At 51.6% G+C, this 21,751-nt stretch overlaps 2 protein-coding genes across 9 annotated transcripts in view; both read right to left on the reverse strand.

The window, feature by feature from the left end:
- TG (thyroglobulin) overlaps positions 1-9,274 on the reverse strand; it is a 200,039-nt gene extending 190,765 nt beyond the window's left edge. The window contains exons 1-5 of the mRNA XM_037166661.2: positions 9,208-9,274; positions 8,091-8,199; positions 6,766-6,863; positions 5,466-5,669; positions 4,989-5,148 (exon numbers count right to left, since the gene is read on the reverse strand). Coding sequence (XP_037022556.2) covers positions 4,989-5,148; positions 5,466-5,669; positions 6,766-6,863; positions 8,091-8,199; positions 9,208-9,274 — 638 coding nt within the window. The remainder of the gene's footprint in view (positions 1-4,988; positions 5,149-5,465; positions 5,670-6,765; positions 6,864-8,090; positions 8,200-9,207) is intronic.
- Positions 9,275-15,291: 6,017 nt separating this feature from the next.
- The window catches only part of PHF20L1 (PHD finger protein 20 like 1), a 66,190-nt gene continuing 59,730 nt past the window's right edge, over positions 15,292-21,751 (reverse strand). For all 8 annotated transcript variants that reach the window (XM_053660844.1, XM_053660850.1, XM_053660849.1 and 5 more), the window contains 3 exons: positions 20,299-20,665; positions 18,611-18,773; positions 15,292-17,053 (listed from right to left, as the gene is read on the reverse strand). In XM_053660844.1, the coding sequence (XP_053516819.1) occupies positions 16,911-17,053; positions 18,611-18,773; positions 20,299-20,665 (673 nt within the window). In that variant the 3' untranslated portion in view covers positions 15,292-16,910. The remainder of the gene's footprint in view (positions 17,054-18,610; positions 18,774-20,298; positions 20,666-21,751) is intronic.

Below are 21,751 nucleotides of genomic sequence, written 5' to 3' on the forward strand. Positions count from 1 at the left end.
GATAATTCAATTCTAAAAGTACTTTTAATGCTGTAAGAATTACTTGCATTTATTCAGCCACTACTTTGCAAAATGTTTGATATGCATTGACTTGTTTAATTCAACTGAACACTCCTAAAAGGCAGGTGGTACTTTTCCATCCCCATTTTCGAGGGCATCCTGAAATAGAGGTGGAAGCTAGGGCTCAAATTCTGGTCTTGGGCTCCAGGACACGCCTGTGCCTGCCCCCGGTGCTACCCCTGGTGTGTTGGGCTGCACCTGGCTCCTGCCCCACAGCCTCTGATCCGTTGACGCTCCTCTCTGTATGCCTGACACCCAGCTTTCCCTGGCTCCCAAAGGATGAAGACATACATGCCGGGTAAAGGCACAGATGGGTCACCTGGCTGGCTGGAGGTTCTGAAACCCACTGCAGCACGAGGCACAGGAAGTTTAAATCATCCCATGTGCTGCTCACTCCACCCACAGGCCCGGCTCCACATCCCGTCCCAGGGCCAAGGGGCCAGCAGGGTCTCAGAGCCATCTTTATCCCATTGCCCTAGCGTCAGAGTCCCTCTCTCTGGGTGTCTGGCCTTGTAAGCTGCCCTGCACCAGGCCCTCCCGTGCCCTTCCTGTGGGCATACCCCCTTCTTGTATACTGGAGAACACCAAGGCTTTGGCTAGAGGAAGGGTCTTCCCATCCTCCTGGGAAGACCATCTTAAGGCCACCCACTGCTGCCTGCCCCCTCTTCGGGCTGGCCTCCACGCCCTCTGGGGCAGACCCTCTGCGCCATCATCTTTAAGCCCTCCTTGCCATTCTGTGCGTGGTGAAGAGAGCAAAGAATGCAGAGTCAGGCACGCCAGCATTGTGGTCCTGGCCTGACCAGCCTGAGTTCAAGCTCAGATCATGGCTGGCCTGGAGGCAGAGAAGTCACCAATGAGGCTGCATGGCATGTAACGTGTCGAGGCCAGCGAGCACTGTAGGCCTGCCCATTGCCTCAGGCAGCTGATAGCTGCCCCTCCCACCCCAGGGTCAGATTCTCCAAGTCCTCCACGGATAGTCCCCCCAGAAATCTAACCATCAATTAATAAATTAGCAATGTATTTGCTTCCCTCCTATACCAGAGCAGCTCTCCTTACGACAGGAGCTGGTGCCTGGTGCACAGACCCTCGCACTGTCTTGTGGGAGGGCCACCCGATGACCCGTCTAGGAGGACCTCTCCCCTTGGTCACTCACATTCAGGTTACGAGCCCCTCACCCTTCTCACTGACGTATCTGGATAGCAGGGCTGCCAAGGCACTGGAGGTGAGACTGGCTACCAGGGAGGTTTGAGTGAGCCCAGTCACTAAGGACAAGGGCTGCTTTTTTAAAAAGCCCAATGAACTGAATTTAAATTCGGATGGTGAAGGCCTTGGTAATGGCACTAGCTCTTAACACCCTTACCTACCATCTGCTCAGCCAGAATACATTTTCCTAATTTCAGTGTTTGGGCGAGAGCCCATGAAAGAGGGGGAAGAGTCAGAACTGGCAAAGCTTATTCCACAACACGGCAGGGTTTTTTTAAAGTCACCAGCCAAATATAGGTGGGGTTAGCAGAAGCCTTCTTCCAGAGGCAAAACAACCTCCTTGGTTGGCAATAGGCAAACACTATGGCCAAGTTCAGGTGCAAATCATCATCTATAAGAGGTTGGCCAATGAGCTGCCCACAGGCTTCCATCCTCCCTGTGAGCCCCTGGAAAAAAGTCAACTGCCTGACACCACTTCTGCACTTGAATTTCCTGCCAGAACCCCCTCGGATTCAATATTCCAAAGTCAAATGTGAGACTCCTCCTTTCCAAACCCCTTGGCTACCCTCCATCTAGAAACCAGACCTCAGAGTCACCCCAGACTCTTCCTCTCCCACATGCTCCCCTCTGTCCCTTAGCCAAGGCCTGTGGATTTCACCTGCCTCTCCACCTCCTCTCCAGTCCAAGTCACCCCCTCTCACCTGGACGGGCCCAGTAGCCTCCGCACGCCCAGAGTCGCCTCCCAGCACCCACTCCGCTTTTCTCAATCCCAGTCCATTCTTTTCTAAATCTAAGTAGAATTGAGTATTAAGATTTTCCCAACCCCCACCCCAGGCTTCAGATTCTTGGTGCAGTCATGGGGAGGGACACACTTATACTAAAGGAATCATTCCTTGCTTATCAGAATTCAGATATAACTGGCCATCCTGTTTTTTTTTTTTTTTTTTTCAATCTGGCAGCCCCAGGTGCTGAGTCTAGACTTCCCACACGGCCTCCACCGCAGCCCGAGCTGCCGGGTGGTAGAGTCCCTGGGCCTGGCATAGCCCAGGTCTGCTTATCAGAAAACTCCCCAATATTGCTGGGCTTCCAGGAACCAGCTACCTGACCCTTCCCAGGACCTTCCTAAATCAAAACCCAGTCTGAGGCATGCTTGCTTACAAAAAAGGGAAAGGATCCCATTTCAGAAGTAAATTTTTTTGTTGGCCTTGAACAATGCATGCTTAGTCCCGAACTTTTGCATTTAACTCGACTGCCCTCTTGTGGAAGGAGCTGTGAATTGCGTCTCAACCTGGCACCCGCACAGTTCTTTGATGTTTGGATACAAGCATTAATTGTAGGCCTACTGTGTGCAAAGGTTCTGTGCTATGCACTGTAGGGGAAACAGAGGAATCAAGGTTGTGCAGGATATTAGAAGACACCAGACAGCTCTAGCACCCACTGAGTGCCCTTCTTAGGGTGAGTTCCTTAACCTCTTGTGTTTCAGATTCCTCATCTGTATGCTAGAGACCATAATTATCCACCCAGTTATTTTTCTAAGTATTAACATGGGCTGAAGGATGTTAAATTCCCTGTCTGTAGAAGCACTCACTTGAACTTAAATTGAACATCAAAGAGCACCAGTTAATCAGACTATTTGGAGATTTGTATGTGCTGGAAGACAGGCCATTTTCTGGGCCTGGGGGTGGAGGTGGGGGCATCTAACCTGCATTTGCTAAAGCTGGATTATGCATAATAATTCCCTACCAACGCATAACGATTTAAATATGTCACAGTGGTCTCTAGAGAGGTTTCATCAGATCTGCACCTGCCCTAACAAGCAGAGGGTGGTCTGCACTTTACAGATGGGGGTGCCAAGGCCCCAAGAAGGCAAGTGACCAGGTCCCTTTGCCAAGCAGTGTCACAGCTGGAAAGGGACCGGGCAGATGGATGGAGCAAACCAGACTCATAGAGCCACAGGCCCGGCGGACCCCCAGCCCTGGCAGGTATGCAGGGCATCCCAAACGAACAGTTCCTCGGTGCTAGGGGGAATGCACACAGCCTCCCACCTGGTTGTTTAGAATGGGAATTCCCGGTTTTGCACGTCACGGTGAACAGACGAAACTGCTGGTGTTCACAGCCCTAAGAACCCCCCTCACACACAGGAAAGAAACTGGCTATTTAGGAAGCCAGTTTCCAAAGGCACAGGTTCCCCAAGAGAATTCCCGTCAGTGTTCTCAGCCTAATAGTCTTACTTTTGTCATGGTCCCCCTTACCCTTGGGGGACACATTCCAAGAACCCCAGTGGATGCCCGAAACCATGGAGAGTGGCAAACCCTATGGATACAGACTGTTTTTCCTACCCATACACACCAATGATGAAGTTTAATTTACAAATTAAGCACAGTAAGAGACTAACACCAATGACTAAGAAAGTATAACAGTTATGATATACTGAAATAAAACGTACGCGAATATGGTGTCGCTCTCGATATCTTACTGGACTATACTTATGTTTTCAGTTAAAGGAAGTACTTGACGGCTTCTCCACGGCATATCCGAATTGCCAGCATCACTATTCTTGCGCTTTTTGACAATAAATAAATAAAACCAGGGGGACTGGAACACAAGCACGGCGACACCGCGACAGCGCACGGATCTGCTCACCAAGCCCGCTCCCACGAGACTACGGACGGCCCGCAGTGTGGAGACGCAGGGACGCTGGGCGAAGGGGTGATCGCGTCCGAGCAGGTCTCGCGAGATTTCGTCACGACTTAGACCGTCAAGCAATTTAAAGTTATTTCAGGAATTTTGCATTTAATACTTTTGAACTAAGGTGGACCTTGGGTCGCCGAAGTCACAGAAGGTAAAACTGCGGATAAGGAGGGGCGGGTGTGCTCTGGACGCTTCCCTTCTCCCCACCCGCCCCCACGGGCCCTTTATGGAGCCAAAGCAGCCATCCTGATACCCAGGCTAATCTGATTACTTGGGCGGAGACCCATCCTGCACCTCCCCTTTGATCCTTGTTATCTAAATCCTTAAACTTGTTTCTATGTGCGTGCATACTCACGGTTTACCAAAAACAAGCATAGATATGATCATAGCCATGCTTTTTACAGCACCGACTGTTTCCTTTTCTGCTGATTTCCTTCTCCTCAGCAGCCCTGACCCCTGCCAGTGCCCGGGACGACACCCAGCCTGTGCTTAGTGATCCCTCTTTGCACTCGCCTAGCTCTGGGCAGGCACCAGCATGGGCATATACTCAGGGATGCACATACGGGGTCCACCGGCTTGTTTGTTTCCTAAAATTTACATCACATCCTACTGTCTGGGCCATGCATCCTATATCATGTCCTCAGGCGAGGGGGCTGAACCCTCTCCCAGTCCACTGGTGCGATTCTAATGCATTGTGTTTAGCGCTGCATAAATATTTATGGTGGGTATTTCACGCGACTCAGTCACTCTGTTTCCAGTTTTCCCCTACTGTGAAAACCAGCCCAGTAGATGCCCCAGTGCACATGTCCGCGCTTTCTGGCTGGGCCTGAGGGCTCCTGTGTCTGTAATTCGCATAGCTATTGCCAGCTTGCTTTGTTTAAAATGCCACTGCCCTTCAGCTTGTGAGAGTCAGGCCTCTGTCAGTTCCCTCCCCACCAGCCCACATATGTGACACGTCACAGCACCCAGCCCTGAGGTGGATGCGAGCTAAGACAGGCCAGTGACGGGCATGCCCCGAGGCTGGCTCGCCTCACCTGTTGTAGCTGTTCACCAGGTCGAAAACCATCATGTCCGTGGTATTGACGAACTTGCACTGTACGGGCAGGAACCCGCCGTCCGGAGAGCACTGGGGTGGCGACTTGTCCCCCACCCCGTGGAGAAGGCGGCGGTTTCTTATCTCACAGCTTCTTGGACCTAAACATTTCCAAGGACAAGCGTTCCCTTCGTACCCATGAACCGGCGCAGATGCTTCTGCAGTCTGCAGGCACGCGTCCCTGCTGCACACGGGTCAGCTCAACACCCAAATAGGGACGAAGGTCATTGAAATCCTGCATATGCTTCTAAGAATCAGCCAGCGAACAGTCCCCCACACCCACCCCATGGAAATGATACAAGTGCTAAGATCTTCCTTCAAGGCTTGGATCTCTGGGTCAGGTCCCCCACCTTGTGGTTGTGGTGGGGAATGCTGCACCCCCCTCCTCCCTGGGGAGCTGGTGCCCGGTAACACTTACACCTTGTGGGCCTCCCCAGCTGGCGGGTGCCATACACCTCCATCCCTTCCGTGTCCACACACCAGCACTGCTCCCGCCACACGTCACACTGCACGGGCGCGTACGCCCCCGAATCCTGACACTGAGGGAGGTAGGAGGCAGCCGTGCCATTGAGGTAGCCACTCAGCAAGACTTGCTGCTTCTGAAGCTGGCAGAAGGACAGACCTAAGGGTGTGAGGAGCAGCATCAGGTCTCAGCCCAGGGGAGCTCAGCCACCTCCCTGGACGGGGGCGGTGGCCCCTTCCACAGGGGAGAGTTGCCACCAGGGCATGGACTCGCAGTGAGCAGGAGGCAGGCTCGGGGCCAGCCTTCTGACTGAACGTCTACCTTTATCCCAGGAAGGCCAGCTTTCATCCCGCCCCACCAGCCTCCAGGATGCCCCACTGCCCCGCTGCTGCCGAGGTGGGCGTGAACGGAGTCAGGCCAGGCTGTCAACAGAGCTTGTCTGAGTCCGATTTTCCCCATGTGCTCGCTGTGCAACCTGGGGGAAGTTGCTTCACCACTCTGTGCCTCACTCTCCTCCTCTATAGAACTGAAAATACAACTGCCCTCTTCAGCTACATGAGGGTTAGCGACATTAACAATACTGCCCCTATTGAATAGCCGCCGTGTACCTGGTGTTTCACATGTGTGTTAATCTCTCACGCACCCTGTGAGGCCGATCCTGTGATCCTGTTACAGATGAGGAGCCACAGCACAGTGGGGGCGTGTGAACTGGCCAGCGTCCGTCAGCCGGAGTGCCAGGAACCCCGACCGGGATAAACCAGAGCCCGGAACCAGCCTTTCCCCACTGAAGGCTTGCTCGGTTCTAGGCCCAATTTCACTGTTCAGAGGTGGCCGGCTTAGCTATGCCATACTCTAAATGGGGACTGTGTTCCTTTGACCACTCACATAACCATCATGTGAACAGGAAAGTTCTAGATCTCGGGGGAGAACACACATGGTGTGTACCCAGCAGCTCCCTGCTCAGAGGCCTTGGCTGTCTACTCACTGCGGTGTCCTCGGCACCAGGCCCAGCCCCTGGCATGTGGAGGGCTCAGCAGCTATTTGCTGAACAGGTGACTTGACTGTCCCACTAGATTTCACAGGAGTCCAGCAGGACACAGGCCTTGGCCACGGGACAGCCAGCCTAACCCGGGGGGAGAGCCGGGGGCCTAGAGCGGCACTTGCCCACTCACGTGCCAAGCCCAGTGCTCTCTCCCAGATGTGTGCGGTCCTAGCAAGTCCCAGGGACAGCCCTGTCCCCCCCTTTTATACTTACACGCCACAGGCCGCCCAGGCTGCCTGCTGCCAGGCACCTCCCTGCCATCGGCATCCACACACCAGCAGGAGCGGCCGTCACTCCTGCACTGGATGGTCCTGAGGGCGGGAGAGACACAGCATTTGGACAGGGCTAGGGGCTCCCGAGGCCACTGCTCAGGTTGCCTTCCCTCTATCCCTCCAGTCTCCCAAGTTTTAACTCATGTACATTAGGGAGGGGTTGGAGCGGAGGGGGCAGGACTTGGGAAAGAAAGAGGACTTCTTTTCTGTCATGCCGACCCCCAGCAGCCCTGGTCATTCGCTCCCCAGATCCATCCGCAAGCCCTGCAGCAAACGCCTGTCCTGGTGTGTGATGTTCCAGCCATGCGGAGGCTGCAGGCAGTAGAGTTGGGGTCCTCCTTCATGGAGGTGGGGACACCAGGTGGGGGGTCAGAGAGCAGGGCCTGGGTTACAGTGACCCAGGGAAGCACATGCCTGGGGGTTCCCAGGGGGTCTCCCTGGGGCAGCGATGGCTGCTCTGAGCCAGGGAGTGATCAGGTGTTATTATAAGAGGAGTTTCAGGTGAAGAGAGTAGGGTGGGCTTGAAACGACAAGCGGCTAGAACCAGGGAAACGCCGCATAAATAAGACCAGCAACCATGAGCCATCCTGACTTTTCCACTGCCCCAGAATCCACAGGGGGCAGAGCCTGTCCCGAGGGACAAGGAGCATCACCCGCCTCTGGGGCGCATGCGCGAATGTTGATAAGCGCATTTGGGTGCCTGTAAAATGGAGCAGGGAGGGCTGTTCTACATTCTGTCCCAGATGGCAGCCCTACAGAGGAAGCCCCCCAAGTTCAAGGTGACTGGGAGAGCCTGGGAAGATCTATTGTATTTCAGACAAAAGGCTCCTGTGTATTCCGCGGTGGTCACTCCACTCTACGGGGAAAGTCCGGAACCCAAGTTCATGATAGGGCAGCAGAAAAGCCCTTTCAGGGGGAGCTCACTGGGGACCCAGCAGCCACCCGCCTGAAGTCCAGGTGGCTTCAGTTCCCTCCACCTCTGGCTTCTCAAGAGGGTAAGAGGGGGAGGGGAGGCACCAAGGGAATTATGGTAAAAGTTTTGGCAGAAAAGGGAGGGATGCCCTGGTTCTGGCTGGGAAGAACCTGGCTGGGTTGGGGCGCTCTGGGCCAGCCCCTCCAGGGCTGATTAGCCCAGAACAGAGAGGCGCCCCTCCTCATGACAGTGCCCACATTTTAGTGCAGGGAGGAGGGGGAAGGGCACAGCCCTGGGGCAGGGGAAATGAGATGTTTTTATGAGGCCTCTCAAGACCCCGATGTAACCCTTACTGGAAGTTGCCGTCTTCGGCACACTGGGGAACGTAGTCCGCTCGCTTCTGAAAGGCTCTGTCCCTCTGCAGCTCGCAGGGACGAAGGGGCTGGGCGTCCACTTGGTATTCTACCAAAAGACAAGGGACTTGTCAGAGAAGGCTGTGGCCCGGAGTCCAGGAACAAAGACGGGGTCCCTTAAGCACAAACACTCTTTCGGGCTCTTGTTTCTAGCATCATCACCCACCGTTGGGTTCCCACTTGCACTTCTGCAACTATTCACATTTTTCCAAGTGTGACATTAGCTCATTTAATTCTCAACACACCCAGTGGATGGGGGCAGAGGGGGCGTGTTGGTCCATGTGACACTGAGGCGGGGACAGTGAAAGTAACCTGCTACTGGCCACCCTGCTGGCAATGGAAGGATTTAGAACAAACCCCTGGGTGGCCGCTCTCGCCCCCACCCCCACAGGCTGTGGCTGGGTCGGGTCAGAACACCTTCTAAAGGGGCTGTTCCTGAATTTATCATCCCTCCCTGCGCACAGAGCAGCGCCTGGCACACAGTAGAAATACACATTAATTAGTGCGCCTCACGTGTCTCGTTTTCACTGAGAACTCGAGAAACGGGCGGGGCCTGCTCAGAAGTCGCAGCCACGCCAGCTCGGCGTCGTCTGCTGCCTTTTCCAGGGAGGACGCGGGAGCTCAGGCCCATCCAAAGTCACGCAGTAAGCAGCTGCGCCAACCCAAACACAGGCCCACAGGCAGGTTTGTTCTTTCCCTACCTGCTGACCATTCAAATACCTCTCCTGAATAACCTGGACCTTGAGATAGCTAGGGAAATTTTTATAAAAAGTCATTGTCAAAAACTTGCTAATAGTGTGGGGCGTGAGGAGTTAGGATCAAACGAGGAGGATCTAATTTCCCATCTTCTGTCCACCAAGCACTAGCCGTGACCTCAGACAACTTAGTCCCTTCCTCTGCAAAGAAAAGAGCAAAACACCCCCGAGGGGACATTCGGGGATTAAATGAGATCGCCGGTGTTCGCAGGCCCTAGGACGGAGCCTGGCTGGCTGATTTCAGGGCTCAGGCCTGAGGGCTCCCTCCTCCTCCCGCTCCACTGCTTGGGCTGAGGACTCACCGAAGATGTTGGCCGACACCACGTAAGCAGAGTCCAGCAGAAGGAAAACCCACAGGGCCAGCGCCATTCTTCTGGGCCCTCCCAGGGGTGAAGGGATGGACGCTGTCCTGCCCCAGGGCTCTGGTCAGGGAGGCTTTATGGAGCTGCGGTGCCCACTCCCCCCGCCCCTGCCCCCGCTCTCAGGGAAGCAGCACCGCCCTGTTCTCTCCGCTGGTCACAAGGGCCCCTCCGCCTGCCCTGCTTCCCGAGGACACTCGTGTGGCCAGTGGGGGATAAAAATCTTGCTGCAGAGATTGGGGGGCGGGGGCAGGCAGAATTCGGTTGGGTGGCTTCAAAATTCATCTTTGTGTAAAAAAGTCGGAGCTCTGAGGCTTTGTGGGCAACAGGCTCAGGCCCGTCAGGAGACAAGCAATCCCTCCTTTTCCTCCCTCCTTCCCTCCATCCCTCCTTCCCTTCCATCTCTCCCCCCTTCCTTCTGCCACTATTTATTTAGAGCCCAACAGTAGCAGACGCTGTTCTAGGCAGTGAGGGTATGGCAGAGAACAAAGGCAGAATCAATAACACAGAATGGAATACTATGCAACAGAAAGAAAGAAGAAACTCCTACCCTTTGTGAGTGTGGGTAGAACTGGAGAGCATTACACTCAGTGAAATAACCCAGTCAACGAAAGACATATACCTTATGACCTCACTTATAACTGGAATCTAATGAATAAAATAAACTAACGAGCAAAATAGAGCCAGAGACATAGAAATAGCTGGGCGGGGGCGGGTAGTGGAAGGAAGGGGAAAGAACTAGTCAAAGAACACGAATGAGTGACCCATGGACATGGACAATGGAGCGGGGATGGACTGCGGGAGGGGTGGGCTGGGTGGAGGAGGGGCAAAAGGGCAAAAACAAATTGGGACATCTGTAATGGAAGGAACAATGTAAAAATGTAGGTTTTTCTCACTGGAAGAAAAGCACAGAACGTAAGAACTGTGTGAGCAGAGCCAGGTGTGCACACGCCCATTCCCGTCCCTCCCCTGCTGCCCCTGCCCCGGACCTCAGACGCCACCAGCCTCCCACAGGGCACGGGAGCTGCGTCTCCTGCGCAAAGTCTCTCCTGCAGCGTGCTTTCTCTTAGCAAAGCCAGCTTGCTCCCTTCACTCCTGCCCCCTCGTACCCTGGCGAGATCACCCTGTGCCCCAGAGCCCCAGCCTCCTTCTTGAGAAAACGGAAACGAAAGGAGAACAATAATGGGTGCCTACTTGTGAGGGAGGCCGCAAGAGAATACATGAGACATTGGTGCGTATGTGCCCAAGAAAGGCTTGTTGTTACTATTGATTTTCTCATTTGCAAATGACCCTGTGCCAGGGAATGACAGGTACATATGCAGAAGAACCTAGCCAGGCCCGGGGTGGGGGGGGGGGGAGCGACAGGTCAGAACAGGCAGGGGATGGTGGCCAAGCCAAGAGTCTGTGGCACTTGAGGGGAGACAAAGGGCAACAGAGAATCTGGAGGGACATTGTTCAGGGAAGAGGGGAGGGCAGGGGACAGGCCGGGAGGTGGGGCCCGCTCCACTCCAGGGAGAACAATGAGGGAGACGTAACCGCAGGACAGAGGACTGCACCATGGAAGAGGGCTGCTTAGGCGTTGCAAGAGTTAACATTGGTAAGGCGCTTGAAACAGTGCCGTATGTAAGTATGCAGTATTGGTCACTGTCTCATTTTTGAGTGCGTGATACAAACTACAGGAAGTAAAACTCAATAGTTATTTTAACTGACAGGTATAGGATTAAAATCGGGTGAGAAGCCTGCTCTGCACACCCTTCCTGCAGAATCACACCAGCCCGCGGCTCCAACATCTCCAGTTCTGGCTCCATCACCAGCTCCAGCACCAGCTAGACTTCTCTGCCTGGATGCTTCACAGACATTTCAAATTCAGTGCATTCCAAGTGGGACTTCCCAACACTTGTAACCTTAATGATACTGCTGTCTCTAAGAGTAAACCTGACTCTGCCATCTTAGACCTCTGCCCCCCATCTCACCAGCTTCAAAATCCTACCAGCAAGCACACCCCTTGGGCATGGGCCCTCCTCTGCAGCCTCACCGCCCCTGCCTCCTCCAGGCCCCCACCTCCAGACTAGGTGACAAGCACAGCCTCCTGCCCGGCCACCCTGCCTCCCACCCCGGCCCTTGCCAAGCTGCTTCTCCAGCTGTAGGGGCGGGAATGGAGACACACGTCTCTGGTGTTCGGGAGGAAGCACGGGCAGGTCTTGGCGCCCATGTAGCCGTGGGGAGGAGGCACGACTGAGAATGAGACTTGGATTTAGGTGGTTTGAGATGTGCTGGCGTGTGCTGGTAGAGAAGACACGAGAGGCAGGGCTCCCTCCGCCCTTCCTTCCCTGCCCCGCCTCCCCCTGCGCCCGAGCTACACAGGCCAAGTTGCACCCCACGCTATGGAGAGCCAGCAGCCTGCCTTCACTGCTGCAACATAAGGATCAGAGGCTGTGTAACAAGCCCGCCCGAAGTGCATGCACAGGCTGGCGCAGGCCGGCCTGTGCTGAATCATCGTCGCTGGCCCAGGAAGTAACAGAAGGGCAGCAGCAGCTCCTGACCAGCTGTGCCAGGGGTGGGGGGCTCCGCTCCACTGGGTTTGGGGCTTTGAGGACACGGGATTCATAGCCCTGGGGTGAAGAGAGCTGTGAGGTCACGGAACTGCAGAGGGTGAGCTGTCTGCACTTCAGACTGTGCCTGGAGGAGGGCAGAGCCCAGACGGCTGGGCAGGGAGCGCGCTCAGTGGGCCAGAACTGCAGGCGCAGGGGGCCAACCAGCACCCAGAGCCCCGGGGAGAGGTGCTTGTCTCCGCGCAAGCAGCAGAGCGATGAGCTTAGAGAGCGCCGGGCCTCCTCACCACGGAACTGAGCTCTCATCGTGACTCAGCAGCTGGTCATGCTCTCGCCATGGAGCCACTGAGCTGGGAGGATGAGCAGGCTCCCATGGTAACCTGGGTGGCAATGCCCTGGTCTGGTCCACTCCGGGCTCAGGCCTCCATCACTCTCGCAGGCTCCTCATCCCTGGCCCGCCACCTTCCCCCTCTCCTTGGCCCCAAACACAATCACATAACCTCCTCTTTCATCCCCTTCCTTCTCGAAGACCAGTGTGCCGTGTATAATGCACACTTGCTGAAGATTTGAGGGAAATGGAGAGTGAACGGGATTCAAGGCAGGAAACTGCTTCAGAACATCACGTTTCTGGTATCCCTGTGGCTGCTCACCACAGGGAACCGCCTCTGCCTTAACCAGGCCAAGCCCCCATCGCCCGCACCAGGAACTCAAAAGCCACACCTCTCCTTCCCCTGGGTTGCCAGAGGAATAATCCAGATTTCTGGTACTTGACTTCTGCTTTCAGAAAGGTGGACAGACACAGACATACTTTCCCTGCTCCTCCTGCTAAGCACAGCTGCAAACCCTGGACATTACAGATAAACAGACACAGCGCACCAAAAGGTGGGCAGGGAAGACAGCCAGCCAGCAACCTCAGGACCAGGGAGCAGTGTGGCAGGAAGTTGCCTGGGCTGAATTTTGCCTGGTGTATCTGATTAGGCATTGGAGACGCCACAATCTAGAAAGTTCCAAAGAACTCAGACCCTGCCCCCCCAACAAAGCCTCTGGAGCCAAACATCCAGGGAAGGACCCCACAGACCTAACTGCAGCCCCACTACCCCCTTGCTAGCGGCGGTGGACTGGGGAGAAGGGTGGTCTCCCCTTGGCAAGGGATAGGAGGAGGTTCCACCAGGCCCGGAGCCGGGGGACCTGTGAGCAGCCAGGGTCTTGGCAGCAGCTGGGCAGTAACAGCCCTTCTCACCGGGGGGTCAGCAGAGACCCGTGGGGCGCCTGAACTCCCACCCCCGCCCAGGGTCTCTCCTTTCTGATGGTGGGGTCAGAAGGGGCCTGATAGAAAGGCAGCGCTGTCACCACTGCCCAGCAGCAGCTAAGCCATCTCCTGGTGGCGTCCCCAGAGGTCACCTGGGAAGCAATAAGGAGGCACCGCACACCCTCCAGCCAGCACAGGCCTAGTGGGGAGCCTATAACCCCACCCCAACCAGCGGGAGCCTGGGTTTCTGTCCCCACCACAGCGAGGTCAGCTGAGTTCTAACAAGGGAAGTTTAAAGGCGACCCACAGTTTCTTAGACAATATCCAGCTGCCCCAGTTCTGACCAGAAATCACTGGTCACCAAGAACCATCAAAACACGAACCTGAAAGGTCGGCTACATCAGACTGCGCCCAGTGTGCACGACTCCTGGTACTGAGCAGGCCCCCGGGCAGGGAACCCTCTGGCCGGGCCGTGGAGGTTTCACTGATGAGCACGCACACGAGGTTAGAATCCCAGCAGAGATGGTGCCAGCACACGATCCTCGTGAGCAGCGGGGCGCTGCCAGTGGGAGAAGCAGGAGGCACTGTCTGCCCTGAGGACCCCACACGTGTGCCAATGGGAAAGTGTGAACACGTGGGTGTCAGGGGGGCCCTCGGAGTGATGCTGTCCCCAGAGAGGAAGTCCCCAGGAGACCCAGGTGGCCAGAGGGGAAATGGGGGCTCTGCTGTGAACATGTGGAACATGAACATCTGAGAGGAAGTCAGTCCGTCGAAATGGGTGTTAGGAAGGAAAGCAGGCGTTACCTGAAATGATGAGAATAACCATGTTCCTGAAAAGAGGGCTTTGCCCTTACGTTTGAAAATAATAATTCACTGGTCTGGCTCAGTGGATTGAGCGCAGGCCTGCAAACCCAAGGGTCGCTGGTTCAATTCCCAGTCAGGGCGCATGTCTGGGTTACAGGCCAGGTCCCCAGTAGGGGATGCAAGAGAGGCAACCACACACTGATGTTTCTCTCCCTCTTTCTCCCTCCCTTCCCTTCTAAAAAATAATTAAATCTTTAAAAAAAAACCCACAAAAGAAAATAATTCAGTAGAACCACACACCAGTAAGAAGAAGTGCAAATTACATTAATCAGTAACACACAGAGAATGATCGCTCCTCACCAATGTCTGGGTAGCAAGAAAGAGTTACCTTTTCAAGGAACACCCTCTTCTAGTTTATTGCTTATACGTAAATATATATCCTTGTGGGTTTTTTAAAATATTTTTTTAATCCTCACCCAAGGATATATTTATTGACTTGATAGAAACATCAATGTGAGAAACATCGACTGGTTTTCCCTGACACCCACCCGGACCAGGGATCGAACCTGCAACCTTCAGGTGCACAGGGTGCACTGCAACCAGCTGAGCCACCTGGCCGGGCACTCGAGGCTTTCAAAGGAAGACTAAGCGGAAAGGAAAGCGGCTCATCTGAAACCTCTCACAGTAAGACTTACACTCTCTTAAATAAGGAATGCTTGGCCCACTAGTTGCTCGAAGCCTTCAATCCTTGATACATTCTACATAAAATGGATGTGTACACACAGACAGTCTGACTTAGGTAAGAGCTCACACTTCCAACCCATACACATAGGAGCGAGTGAAACCCTCAGCGAGCCGCTCCTCTGAAGCTTCCCCTCTGCTGCCTGCTGACAGACACCGTGACCCAGCTGGAAGGGCGAACGTGCCCTGACCCAACCAGGCGCCAGGGGCTGAGACGGCGCCGGCTCCCAGGTACAGAGGGGCTTCTTCAGATGTGACAAGGGTCTATGCACTGCCACTGTCAGGCTGTAAGTTCAAGTCCAGGGTTTAACCACAAGAGGGAAGAGCGCAGAGCTACTTTTCAAAACACGAAGGAAAGATACAGTATCGGTCTCGAGACGGACGTTAGCAACTACTCCACACGTGGAATACAGGCACTCTGTTTACTTTAATAGGAAAATTTAAGCAACTATCCCAAAATATCACCTCTACTAGAGCTTTTCATTTCTCAGTAAGATCTTTGACAAAGTTCATGTATCACAAGTAAAGAAAGACAGGACTGTATTTGATGTCTATTGCTCTTTGGCACATTTGTCAAATCAAAGAATCTCAAAAGGCAAGAAAAACTTTTAATGACTGTTTTGCACATTCTTTTAATCATCTTTACATCAAAATATAAGGCCGCAAAAAGGCAAGCTGAAATTTTAAGATATGTGGAATAGTTTTAATCAAGAGTTTTACGTACAGTACCTTACATATAGAACAGTGTTTGCAAATTTAAATAGTATCTGAATGTACAGTGGTATGTATTCCTATCACAGATAAATCCGCATTTACTGTCTGCCAGTTCTCAAACGCATTTATACAGACCGCTCGAACTGACGCACAGGACGAGGCATAAAATATTCAAGTGTCAAATGCCATCAAACAGCCTCCTCCTAAGTCTCTTCCCCCCTTTTTAAAAGAGTTTCAAAACCTGTACATACATTATTTTTAAAAACAGTCTGTTAAAAGGTAACATTTCATGTTAACCACCAATGCTTATAGTCTATAGTAAGAAAACTAGATATGTGTGGATATAAATACGTGGAGGCCAAGCACATACGCACGCCGAGCGTGGGTCTCAAGCACGCACCCACGTGTCTGCACCCCCGCCCGAGAAGCGCGGGCGCACGACCTCAAGGGCCCCACAGACGGCGGGACTGGGCTCCGAGTCCAGCAAGAGCTAACACAGCAACTTAGTTGCCTTTGGTTTCAGAAACGTGTCCATTTGTGATCAAAGCTAAAAGTTTTGAGTGCGCATGAATTTTTTAAAAAATAAAATTCATCTTCAGAAATGAAGCTTTTCCAGTTTTCCACTACAGCAGTCTAGAAACCCGCCGCCACGGACCCTTCGGGCAGTTCCGTCACTCCTCACCCCAGAGGAGGTGCTTGCACTTTCTTCTGAAAGCAAACTCTCTTCATACTCAGGGCCAAACGAGCGCCACGAGCAACCCCGTGTCACATGCTGCATCTGTGACACCTACACGTCGGAGGGACTGACGGCACCGTGTGAAACCTGGGGGAGAGCTCCCCTCACACCGAAAACCCTCGTCCCGGCGCTGTCACCCCAGTTTGGCACAATGACCCTCTGCAACCCATTTTGTTTGCCATGAGCTCAATGCCCACAGCAAATTCCAATTATTTGGTGTTTGTTTTTAGAAGGTATTCGTAGTGAAATAAGAACTCCAAACAGTTCCCCCAGAAGTGAGACTGCTACAGTCAGTTTTCAGATTAAGGACATCCGTCACCTAGGAAACAGCCACGACCCTGTGGAAGTTCCCGCCCCTGCACCGCTGTGCAGCTGGAGCAGCTGCAGAGGAGACAGTTCTTACACTGTCTTCTTCAGCCCGTCGACCCCTCCAGAACTCAGGTTTCCTCTACAACTGTGTGTCTGGCCAAGTGCTGGTGTATGAACGAGGGTCTTCCTATGAAAAACTACGTAAATATACCGGATGTCTTTCTGCAGGTGCCTCGAGCTTCATGTAATCAACTACTCAAAAACCCTGCCGACTCAACTCCCTTAGCATAGATTATATTCTACTTTCACCCTGGCATATAATACAGTATCATTTGTAGCTTGCTCATAAATTCTTTTTCCTATTCACTTCCTTGATAAAGCTGTTCTTCACTTTCTTTTTCAAGGTACCACCCTACTGATGTCACAAGTCAGTAAGTGACCAAACATCACCATGCTTGTCAACTACCCACCCAGCAGGCACATGGGTAACAGAAGCTATTTGGCTGCGAGAGCCGCCCCTCCCTGTGGGATTTCACAGCTGTCATACAGAGCACAGAGTCGCTATCTGCTGCACTTTGCCCATGTCCATCAGAAGCTGCTTGATGTGGCGTTTAAGTTGGGGCAATCTTGTAAGAGGGTCCGGTGGCTCCAGCTCCCCCGTGAAATCCAGCCAGCTTTCCAGAACTAAAAGAGAGAACACACAAGTTCAAGTGGACACTAGAAGAACAGTCACAAAATGGTATTAATTAGAAGACTAGGCCCTGGCTGGTGTGGCTCAGTGGACTGAGTGCTGGCCTGCGTCACCTAACAAATGTGACGAAGGGTCACCAGCAGTTCAATTCTCAGTCAGGGCACATGCCTGGGTCGTGGGCCAGGTCCCCGTTGCAGGGCATGCAAGAGGCAACCACATACTGATGTTTCTCTCCCTCTCTTTCTTCCTCCCTTCTCAACAAAAATAAATAAAAATTTTTTTTGAAAGTTGGAAAGGTAATGGAGACAAGAGTTCCCCTCTGATTTTCTAGAAAGCCAACACGCACGGCCCTTTAGCTCCCTTTGTATCTTATCTCACAAGGGTTCTACTCCCCCTTGGTAACCTCATGTGTTGTCATTTTAGATCATTTTTCCCTGTATAAATAAGTAAGTTCACTTCATTTTGAATGTTCCGGTTTACACTCTTCTGGACTAGAAAGCCACAGCACCCTGAGCCCACTCAAGCTTTCCACTAATTAGGCTTAAACCATCTTTAAGTGAAACTTTAAATGAAACTTTGCACTTTAAATGAAACTTAGCTACTCGAACTATTTTTGTTTTAAATCCAGAAGTTCGTTTTAACAAAGTAAAGTAGGTAGCAATTTCTCAGTGTCCTTTTCGATTCCATTATTATCATTACCTTTTAAAAACATGCAAGCATATTAGAAGTCTAAGCAGAATGCAATTAATTTATATTCTCCACTTTTTACTAATAACAGGGGATGTCAAGTCGCATTTTTTCTTTACAGATCAACTCAAAACATTAAACTAACTCTACAGTTAGCTTATAACCAAATGGAAGATGCTTCTGAAATGAGCCTCCACTTCCTCTTCTCCCAGGAGAAACGAAGTGGCAGGAGCTCCCGCTCAGTCTAAGGGGAAAGCAGCACATCCTTCTGAGACAAAACAAGGGGGGATGCAACCTACGAGATTCGGCGGGAGAGGAGTCAGAGCAGAGGGAAAACAGCGGGCCAGGAACCGAGAAACTGAAACTGCTCTGCTCTCTCAACTGCGAAGTGGGGATGCTGTCTTTCCCATCCACTCTGCAGGCACCGGTGCAGAATCCTTAAAAATACATGTTTTTAAAAAACTACCTAAAAAATCTGTTTGCAGATGTAGGTTTACCTACTTAACCTTGCAGGAATTTTTTGTCGTTGTTAATTTCACCTAACAAATGTGACCAGTGTGAAAACAAAACTTCAAAATGCTTTCTCCCAGATTTCCAATATGCCTGAAGTCCTTAGTTTAACTACAACAAAAATACCCTGTATGTGCTCTATTTTGAGCTTGGCAGATGGGCAACATTCAACTACCTTAAAAAAAAACAACTAAGATTATCCAGCTGCACGGTCACGAACTTCAAAGACCCCGCCCCCTGCCAGCCACAGCATGTCGAGCACCAAGTCCTCTGCGGTCCCCACCCCGCACTTGAAAAAGCATCGAGTGACTACACACAGGAGAGCAACCACGCCTCGCTCGCCCACAGATTACCGTCAACTTCCTTCTCGATGAGGTCCATCCTGCTGGCGACCTCGTTCTGCACGTCCTCTATGTGTGCGAGGAGGTTGAGCTGCCACTGGAGGTGCGCGTCCCCCGGGGCCTCGGTGCCCTTGTTGTCATGACACCCAGACACAGCGCTCCTTTCGGCCGGGCTCTTCTCCAGGAAACCAACGGAGAAAACAGAGTGGGATGAAATGTGCCATCATAAGGAAAAAGATACATCAAAGTCTCATCACCCGTAAGGATTGGTGAAATCCAATCAAACTCCTAGGACACTTTCAAAGGAAGTTTAGCCCATAATCAAATTACATCTGATGGTTCAAGAGCAAACCTTTCCACTGTGTCTCTCCTACAATGCCAAGCAGCAAAGTGACACACAGGGTCAAGTGCAATGGCTAAAACATGCTAGTAAATGAAGTCACTAGCGATGCTCTATAATTAGAATGTCCAGCTGATTTAGACTGACCCCTTCCTCAGTTCATCTAAACCAGGGACATAAGCAGATGAAAGGGAAAAACAATGATGCCAAAAAATCGGGAAAGTTGGCAAAGACCAGTAATAAAGTCCAATCAACTGCAAACCAGCCCACGCTGATGCAGTTACATCAACAAGGCAAGAGGAAGATAAAAATCTTTCAAAAACATAAAAAGTGCAAACTGCTTAATGCACACACACATCAAATCTAAACTGAGAAATTACCCATTTAATAAAAGGGATATTATTGACAACATAATTTACAACAAGTTTTATGAAATACAAGCTTCCCAAATTCAGTCAAATACTTATTTATAGTGATTACTTGATAAAGGAAGCCAGACGAATAAATAACTAATAACCAATTTTAAAGTAGCATTGCTAATCAAAACTAAATTTTTAAACAAAGGCACATCTCTAAGACAATCCCAGTGAACAGGAAATAAGTTCATAAATATTTATTGTACAGAGCTCTAAGAATTCAACTTAACTGCATAATGGGATTGATATGTATATACAAATATGCTAATATATTTTTTAAAAGATTAAAGTACCACCTTTTATCTAAAATACATTTAAAATGACAGATTATATTAAAATATAAACACACCCATATGCATGTTCATGTTCTCACAGACACTTTCATTTGGAATAAAATGCGGATCAAGTTTTTTATGGGCATCTAGGTATGCTTATAAAATTGAACCTTCTGAGCCCTGGCTGGTGTAGCTCAGTGGATTGAGCGCGGGCCTGCGAACCACACGATCGCGGTTCGATTCCCAGTCAGGGCACATGCCTGGGTTGCAGGTTGGTTCCCTGCAGGCCAGTTCCCAGCAGGGGACACACAAAAGGCAACCATACATTGATGTTTCTCTCCCTCTCTCCTTCCCCATTCCCCTCTAAAGATAAATAAGTAAAATCTTAAAAAAATAAAAATAAAATAAAAAATTAAAAAAAAAAAAAAAAATTGAACCTTCTGTTAGGACCAAAGCTCACTGAGTTACTGCACTTTTGAACTAGGGAAAAGTTCAGTGTCCAAACTGCCAGTGCTAAACTGTCTTCATCCTAACAAGCCACCAGTGACCTTGGAAACAGAACAAGCCACCTGTGACCTTGGAAACAGAAACCCGGGAACTCAGTGTGAGCTGCCAGCATGGCCTTTGCTGGTCTAGCGCGCCCCGAACAGACAAACCAACCAGCCAGACCTTGGCGGGCGCTCCCTCTTCTCTTCCTGAGCACCGCCAGTGGCTCTTCTTCCTCATGCAGAGCTCTCCTTCCTCCTCGGAGCCACTGCCCTCGCCGTCATCCGAGCTCCCGGGCCCCACCGGAGGTCTGCGGTCCTGATGGCAGTTCTGCGGCTTCTGGTAGCTGTGCTCACTGGTTATGTAGGTTCCTTCCGTTTTCGGGGGCACGCGACGTGCTTCCATGTGGTTCTGCACGTGGTACTTCTTTTCTTCCAGATTAACTGTGTCTGGCACCGTGATTTTCTTCTCTGCCCCAGCAATGATTTGATCTTGTTTTTTTCGCTTCCCAGAACAGGCCCAGAGATGAAGGTCAGGATGGTGTTTATTCCTTAAAACAAAGTCAGAGAAGCAGCAATTTAAAAAAAACAACCTTGCAACAAGCTGGCACTGAGTTTCTCAGCATCAACTTCTGCAGCTAGCGCTTGGCTCCACCTGCCTTTTGGTCACTGAGCGGAGCTTGCCTGACTCAGGCCCTCTGCCCAGACTCTCCAGTGAGGACCCAGCCTCCCGCCCAGGGAACCAGGTTTGGAGAAGAGCAGAGACGCCAGACAAAAGGAAAGATAGTCCTTAGGTTAACCTGCCTCAGAATTTCACCCAAAATTGGAATTCTCACAATTTTATAGAAATGGTTCTCAGAGGGAAGAGCGATAATGAATTTAATTGTTGATATTTTTCACTATTGGATATATGCACTTCTTTTTCTACCAAATTTTCACTATCTTTTTTAATTGTACAACGTGAAAAACCTTTATGTGAGCATACTTTAAAATTTTCATTCAGTGAGAAAGCGATACTCATGACAAAAAATTCCAACTACGACATGTACTAAGTGAAGAGCTCTCTGCTACGCCAACCCTAATACCTGAGTGTGACCTTGGAGACTCTCCCAACACGTGCGAAACTCTTTTCACAACGGGCAGGCATACACTTTTCTTTGTACACAAGTGCAGTGCCCACACAGTCTGCGTCCTTCACATGTGACGCATGTGGGTGTCAGTGCGCAGAGCGACAGAAGGCCTCCTTAGTGCCACGGTCTAATCATCCGGCCAATTCCCCGCTGACGAATGTGTGTGTCTTTGCACACAAGTGACAGTAAGTCAGATAAATGTCTATAACATGGACCTGCTGACTACCATAGGCACATTTTTATTTTGATAGGCACTGCCCATGTGACCTCCAAGAAGGTTATTCTAGGGCGAATAAAGGCCTGGAGCTAAGGGGTTGCACTCTGGCCGGGCTGGACCTTTGGGGACAGAGGCGAGGGAAGCCGTGGCAGTGGAACGGCAGACGGTGCGGGAGTCAGGCAGGACTCCATGCACACACAGAAGGGCTCCCGCCTTGTTCGCGGAGCCTGGGGAAGGCATGGCAGCATCTCTATGGAAAGAGAACAAGTTCCTAGTTGTTTAACTGAGAC

This window comes from Artibeus jamaicensis, unplaced genomic scaffold, assembly GCF_021234435.1.
Source record: "Artibeus jamaicensis isolate MK-2021 breed Jamaican fruit bat unplaced genomic scaffold, CSHL_Jam_final scaffold_916, whole genome shotgun sequence".
Classification (NCBI taxonomy): domain Eukaryota; kingdom Metazoa; phylum Chordata; class Mammalia; order Chiroptera; family Phyllostomidae; genus Artibeus; species Artibeus jamaicensis.